At 40.4% G+C, this 6,909-nt stretch overlaps 2 protein-coding genes across 2 annotated transcripts; one reads left to right on the top strand and one right to left on the bottom strand.

Moving 5' to 3' along the window:
* Positions 1-371: 371 nt before the first annotated feature.
* LOC106352321 (peroxidase 64) lies at positions 372-2,196 on the bottom strand. Its single transcript, XM_048762816.1, has 4 exons — positions 1,862-2,196; positions 1,577-1,765; positions 1,329-1,491; positions 372-961 (listed from the first exon to the last, which is right to left on the bottom strand). Exons 1-4 carry the CDS (start codon positions 2,063-2,065, stop codon positions 564-566), a joined length of 954 nt encoding a protein of 317 aa, XP_048618773.1. The 5' UTR covers positions 2,066-2,196; the 3' UTR covers positions 372-563.
* Positions 2,197-5,584: 3,388 nt separating this feature from the next.
* Positions 5,585-6,558, top strand: LOC106350831 (meiosis-specific protein ASY2-like). Its single transcript, XM_013790670.1, has 2 exons — positions 5,585-6,116; positions 6,200-6,558. The coding sequence occupies exons 1-2, from the start codon at positions 5,585-5,587 to the stop codon at positions 6,556-6,558; spliced, it is 891 nt and encodes a 296-aa protein (XP_013646124.1).
* Positions 6,559-6,909: the final 351 nt, after the last annotated feature.

Here is a 6,909-nt window from a genome sequence, read left to right as displayed (position 1 = left end):
TTAGTTTAATGAAAAATATATATATTATATGTTTAGTGGACCAATATATTTATCTAGAGAATTTAAGAATCATTCTATTTTTGATACATGTCATAGTTAAAATGTTGTAATGATTCTCTTTTAATATATATATGGGATTTGCATGATCCTAGAGAAAATGAATCTTACAATATAAATGCTCTCAGAATAATTGAGCCATATATAACAGATTAAATATTGCACCCTTCATATTTTATACTTTTTCAAAAAAAAAAAAACCTTTCATATTTTATGAGTTACCTTTAACACATTTTTCTGAAATCGTTCCAAGACCAAATGGTCATTTAATCGCTAAAAGGTTTACTAACCAAAATTATTTATTTTGGGTGGGGTTGGGAGAAAAACATTTATTTATATATATTATACTTGTAAATAACTGCCTTACACACAGAAGAGAATAATTTTGATACATGATCGAGGCCTTAATCATTAGAAAGGCCTAATTACAGAGAACCAATATGTTGAGATAGAAAAACAAAGACATGAAAATGTTGAACTTGGTGTTGAATGCTGAGACTGAGACTCTAACGGACCCTCCTGCAATTAAGCCTGACCTCGTTACCATTCCCACTGATACTACTCATCTTGATCATGGATTTCACAAAAGCCCTCTCGTACTCTTCCATGGAAGTTGCGTATTTGGCCACAAGTTTCTTTGTAGAAGGTGTTGTGAGAAGTGCTTGGTCTGATGAGAATAGCGATTTGCCTTGCATAAGCATCTTGTAATATATATTGTCGAATGATGTCGTGCTAGCGTCCATAGTCGCTCCAGCGTTCTTAGCCTTGTTATGGGCTGGGCAAATTCCTTTCAAGCTGGCCGCAAATGATGGGTTTAATGTTGGGTCAACCTGTTTTTGTGTGCTGAAGTTGTTAATCCTATTTTGGAACGATGAGCAGTGGGCGAATCCAAGTGTGTGTCCTCCTGCAATATCATAAAACATTCCATGTTAATACTCTTGTATCATAAAAAAAAAACATATTGAGAAAACTATTATGGTATTTGTCCATTGAAACGTTAAAAAATATCACTAGACACACTGATCAGTATCCACCTAATAACTATGTTGTTTCGATGACAGCCTAAACGCCCATTTTCTATTCATAATGTATGTTATAGTTTTTGGCATTTTTAACATACATATTATAATGAAGTTTTGCAAGTGCATTATTGGAATGTCAAGGACATCAAAATCGAGGCACTCTGTTGGTTGACACTGCTGAGCATTTAGGTGGAAAAGCGATATGATCCTTGCGCTGTATATTTAATGGATAGAGAAAATGTATAATACCAGAGAGAACAACAAGATCGTGCATAGAAAGGCCTCTTTGGCCAAAGCTTTGTTGCAGCTGAGAGATGTTGAAAGTAGGAGCTGGTAGTTGTCTTGTTTCTATTGCCTTTGATACTCTGCCATCTTTTCTCCCTTTTGGCACTTCCCATGTAGGCCCTCCAGACTATCATAACATCCATACAAATGAATTATATGGATTATTAGAACTATTAAATAGTATATAATATGTAAAATGGTAAGAGACTAACGAGAGCGACAGCATCTCTTGCAGCGAGTGAAACGATATCCGCACACGAGACGACACCAGGACATTGCTCTTCTAATGCCTTCTTTGCATTGTCAATCACATAAAACGCATGGAGTGAGATGTTAGGAGGTCCATCTTTCTCTGCTTTGTTCTTTCCCTTCGAGTCTAACAGCACTGACGCATCACATCCCTTTAATCAACAAAAATATTCTCCAACAGCGTTACTTCTTCACTATATATATATTATTGAAAGATTACAAGAATGTGGTGTGCAAGTAGTAGCTACCCTAACAAAGCAATCGTGGAAATGCATCCTCAAGAGCGCGGCAGGGACAGTTTTGTCATTTGACATGGCTTTCTTGACTGCATTGGTGACTATTTGGTCGGCTTGTGGACATGAATGGTCGTAGTAGTGAGGACTAAGTGCTTCAGTGTTGAATGAAATCACTAAAATGACTGTAAGAATGAGACTGAGAAAATAGACATTCATTTCGGCCAACTTTTGGAAATCTTAATTACTGACAAGATTCTTAAAAATATTTAAGAATGTATTTAGAGCGAATAGTTTGGGTTTCTTACGTGATGGAAGATTAACAAGATTTTATAGGCATAGCTAAAGGTGTTTAAGTTTTGGGTGATGGAGTTGTTAGTGAGGCGATAAGGTTGTTAAGCAAATTAGGTTATGAAGACAAGACTCGTTTGGTTGGTTGTGGTGGAGTAGAGTTTAAGCATTTGTAATATAGATTCATGAAAATGACAGATCAAAACAAAGGAAAAATGTTCAATAAATATATTATAACTGTAGTATGAGATATTAATTGTCTACGTCAAAATTATCGAACTTTTAAGAATGCTGATGGAATTTGACATTCAATAATTAATAACGAAGTAGACATGATTTGGTTTTGGTGGAGTAGAGTTTAAGATTTGCAAATTAGATTCCTGAAAATGACAGCCGAATACATACAACATAAAAAAGTAAGTTCGTTACAGCAAATATAGGTGTGTGTGGTACAATTGATCTATTGTCGACGTAAATTTCTTAAGAAAGTTGATGAAACTTGACATTTGATATTACATCTCTAAACAACCATGTCTGCTTTTTAAATATTCGAACAGCTAATAATTATGTCTGGAATAATATTATAACAACCTACCAAATCATGTCGAAACAAAAATCACGGTGTGCCAAACATTATATCATTGACTCATTGTCCACATGTAAATGGCTAGCTTGATCATGGAGATGAGTTTCGCTAACTCCTCCACACCTATCAAACAATGATGTAACACCCGCCTCTCCCAACATTACCGGGGATTACCGAGTGCGGGGTTAAGGGCACCCATATCTACATATCCGACATTTTCGTGTGTCCTGTTACAGGTCTCAAGAACTTCTGTTGCGTTTCCTTTGTTACAAACCATCCATCACGGCCATTTCCGACACTTCACTTACAGTTTTGCTAAATGGATGAAAAGAGAATGGTGGGACTACTCAGTGAAGTGATTCTAGACCTGTCTCTCCGCATGAGCCTTTATACTGCTGCGAAAGAGAATTGACTAGCCACTGTATATCATCATTTTGAGGCAACTTAACTACAAGATTATATAATTTTATTTCACTCAACCAATCATTGTGGGATCTCAGTCACCACTCAAGCACACACTTAGTTTTGACTCTTGTTTATCCTAGAACTCTAGGTTCTTAAAACTTGGTTCTTATAACCTCTAGATTCTTATAAAGTCTAGATTTCTGATGCACACGCAAGGAATCACTTTCCGGTTAAACATGCGTGCATCCTTCCAATCAGCCGCCGGTATGTGCAAACATCCAGGTCCAGATGAGGTTCCACCTCGGCTGATCACTTCCTGCCACCACTCGGCATTAACTCGATCTTAACCGGCGCCATTGAAACCGCTGTCGCGGTCGCCGTCCTTTCACGGCCCTCAGCCCCGCTTTCTTTTCCCAGCCGCAGTCAGTGTCCCTAGACATCACCCTTACTGGTGTCTAGTTCTATACCTATTTTTATTAACCTTTACATTTCCTTTAACCGGATTCATTTCCATTTCCTTTAACCAGATTCATTTCCTTTTTTTAACCTTACTTATACACTTTCATTCATTACTAGACGCCACCCGTTCTCGGTGTCACACTCAATTCATACAACTTCCAATGACATGGATCTTAGCATTCGTCTAACCGGACCGGTTAGCAGTATTCTAGGAACCTACGTTTAATTCTTTCTAAACACCTAGCTTTCACAAACACTCAAGTCACACATTCAAATCAGAAATCCACATCAACACAAGTCAGTCCATTAGGTTCCTTTAACAGTATGAGTGTTCTTATGCAACATGATATACCATCCTAGCTTTCAATAAGGGTCTAATCAATCCTAGATCCTCATACAACAGTATAAAAGGGCATGAGAACAGATCTGGGTTCAAAACACCTCACCTAAGATTAGATTTGAGTAGATCTGAAACAAGGAAGAAGGAGAGTTCGAGATCGGCAACAACACACCACACGGCCACCACCACCACTCACGGTTGCTCACGGCGAAGAGAGAGAGAGGCACGGAGAAGAGAGAGGCTCGGAGAGAGAGAGACGGCGCGAGGAGAGAGAGAGTCGCCGGCTAGGGCTTCCTGTCTCCAGAGATTTTCTGCAGATCTTCGTTCAAAGTTTCTGATGAGAAACTTGGAGGGGGGGGGGGGGGGGGGGGGTGGAGGCTTGTATTTATAAGAAAGAGGGGTGAGAAACCCTAGGTTTTTCTCATTGTGGCGTAGAAAGACCCATCCCCTTAATTTTTTTAAAAGGAGCCGGTTTTGGATGTTACAAATGAGTTCATCCAGTTTACATCATTTCCAAACCTGGCGATGAAAATGGTCAAAACAAAAAATCACTATTAGGAAGAAGAAAAAACTGTAGAGAAAAACTTATTCGACTTACTCTTATCTAATAGGGAATTTACCAAAATAGAACAAAAAAAAACACAATCTTTGTCCCCTTGTTATAAAACCAACCTTAATTTGTCTTTACTGTATATTTTTTTCTAAAAATACCAAAATTAGGCATTGATTAATCAAAGAAAATATAATTTAAATTAAAACTACTTTAAATATTAAAAATGGGAATAAATATAATAAACAATTAAAAAAAAATATCCAAATTAGGACGTTGTAGATCCTAAAATCTACACTAAGTATTTTATAGTGATCGAGAGTTTAATCTAGGGAAGATAAATGATGTAGGCAACGATATATTTAGAATACAACGATGTAATCAGTTTCCAGTAGATAAAAATGGACTTTATTGATGAATAAGATCGAGTACAATGAGTTGAACTAGATCGAATGTTACAAATGAGACCGATAAAGAAAGGATCTAAAATGGGAATGAAAACAAGGTCGATGTATGTGTGTAGCTCTCTCTCTAGGGTTTTCAACGTGTCTTGCTTCATGTTTGTTCCTCTCTCTTTATAGTGAGTCGACTTCGTCATCTTCGTAACTGCTCCGCGATCTTCGTTTCTTGTTCTGCGATCTCCGGGACCTGGAAGTCTCCGTCTCGAGCTAGAACGCTTGCTGTGGGCTTTAGTTCTTCGCGGCCCATATCTTTGATCGCGGCCCATTAGTGTATTGACCGAAATTGCGTCCAACATTTGTCCCCCAGTCTCTTTTGATTTGATCGAAAAGAAAAGAGGCGGTTAGCTTTTAACTCGGGCTTCATCGCTTAATAATCGATACGGCTCGGATTCGACTTAATGGTGATTCTTTAAAAAACCGTTGTTTGGCGCGCTTTTTTCCCCTTTTTTTATTATTTTTTTCCGCAACGGCTATATCAGCCGCCGCTAGGGCGTAGCCTAGGTCATCATTATCTTTCTTGAGAATGATGATAGAGCCATTGGGGTGGCTATAAATACGTGAGGGATTTCTTCTTCTCTCAATTTTGTTTCCTCTCTCTCGTCTCTTTTTTCTTTTACCCTGAGATTCTTTGATCGTTGAGCTTGAGATGTCTTCGTCATTCAGTTTCCCTCGTCCGACTACTAAGACCGATGATCTTGAGGACCTTTACAAGGTGTACGGGGTTGATCGCACCGTCGTTCTTGATTTAGCCGGCACGACTGAGACTCCCGAAACTGTACGGGAAGGTTATTGCGGAGCCTATCTTTCTTTCTTTCACTCCTGCGGTCTTAACTTCCCGATTCCGGAGCCCATACTAGAGATTCTGGCGGAGCTTGGGTTATCGTTCACTCAAATCCTCCCGAACTTCCTTAGGTACATTGTTGTGTTCTTGGTTAGGGCTAGGGAGGAAGATCTTTCTTTTGGCCTTGGTGAGTTCCGACACCTCGTTCTGGTGAAGCGGAACCAGCAGAATCCTAGTACCTTCCTTGTGTCTCCGCGCCAAGGTCACCACATCATCGAGGACATCCCCTATCGCGATGAGAAGTGGCGCGAGCAGTTTTTCGCTTATAAGGTGGATCAAGCGTCAGTTGGCGAATTCGATTTCTCTCAGCTTTCTCGGAGTTGGGCTGAGAATATCAGTTAGTTTTTTTTTGTCTATGTGTCGATCTTCTTTGTCGGGGAATTGGTGACTCAATTTCTTGTTTTTCTTTGATCGATTCAGCTCCTTCCGGAAGTTCTTTGATGTTGGACGAGATTCGTGGTTTGATCGGGGTTCTTCGGAGAGGTCGTTCGAACTGGTCTTCGTTTGACCAAACTCGGATTCGAGCTGCCTTCGCCATGCCAGAGGGGACCAACAGGGCCTCATTGGTTGGGGGTTCTGAGGATGAGGCGGAACAGTCCCAGGAAGTCATTGCGACTCCTTCCGTTCAGGCTCAGTCTTCAGATCGATTGGCTAGACAGCTTGTGAGGAGGTCTTCGTTTCGTACTTCTGGGTCTGCATCGAGGAACCGAGCTTCTGGTAGACCTACTTTGATCTCGATTCATGACTCCGACGATGAAGATGCTTCGGAAGATAGATAGTCTCCTGTCTCGTTGAGCCCCGGCTCGGAAGACGAGACCGCTGCTGCGACTCGCAAGCGACGTCGGTCGTCGAAGGGTGCCTTGCCCGGTCCATCTCGTCCTAGGCTTGTTCCTGAAGGAGATGGTTCTTTGTTTGCGGCCCAAGGTTACCTAATTTCCCTCGCTGGTCGCATGAGGTCTGCAGGCTGCCGTCTCCCGTCTCTTGCCTCTTCGACCGAGAAAGAAGCTTATGCCAAGGTTGCGGTGGCGAGCTCTAAGGTTCGTTTCGCACATTCTTTCTTTTGAAAAATTGCTTCGAGGTACTTATTCGTTTGTTTCGGTTTATTCTCAGGTGATGGAAGCTTTTAACGA

Source organism: Brassica napus, chromosome C7, assembly GCF_020379485.1.
Source record: "Brassica napus cultivar Da-Ae chromosome C7, Da-Ae, whole genome shotgun sequence".
Taxonomy (NCBI): domain Eukaryota; kingdom Viridiplantae; phylum Streptophyta; class Magnoliopsida; order Brassicales; family Brassicaceae; genus Brassica; species Brassica napus.
The sequence above is the reverse complement of the archived record's forward strand: the minus strand, read 5'-3'. Positions and strand labels throughout refer to the sequence as shown.

Excerpts from the sequence above, each read along its gene's own strand:
- LOC106352321 (XM_048762816.1), bottom strand. The coding sequence starts at position 2,065 with ATGAATGTCTATTTTCTCAGTCTCATTCTTACAGTCATTTTAGTGATT. Across the intron at positions 1,766-1,861 it reads TCCACGATTGCTTTGTTAGG|GGATGTGATGCGTCAGTGCT; the intron begins GTAGCTACTACT and ends TGTTGATTAAAG. Across the intron at positions 962-1,328 it reads CGATCTTGTTGTTCTCTCTG|GAGGACACACACTTGGATTC; the intron begins GTATTATACATT and ends ATGATATTGCAG.
- LOC106350831 (XM_013790670.1), top strand. The coding sequence starts at position 5,585 with ATGTCTTCGTCATTCAGTTTCCCTCGTCCGACTACTAAGACCGATGAT. Across the intron at positions 6,117-6,199 it reads GAGTTGGGCTGAGAATATCA|CTCCTTCCGGAAGTTCTTTG; the intron begins GTTAGTTTTTTT and ends TGATCGATTCAG.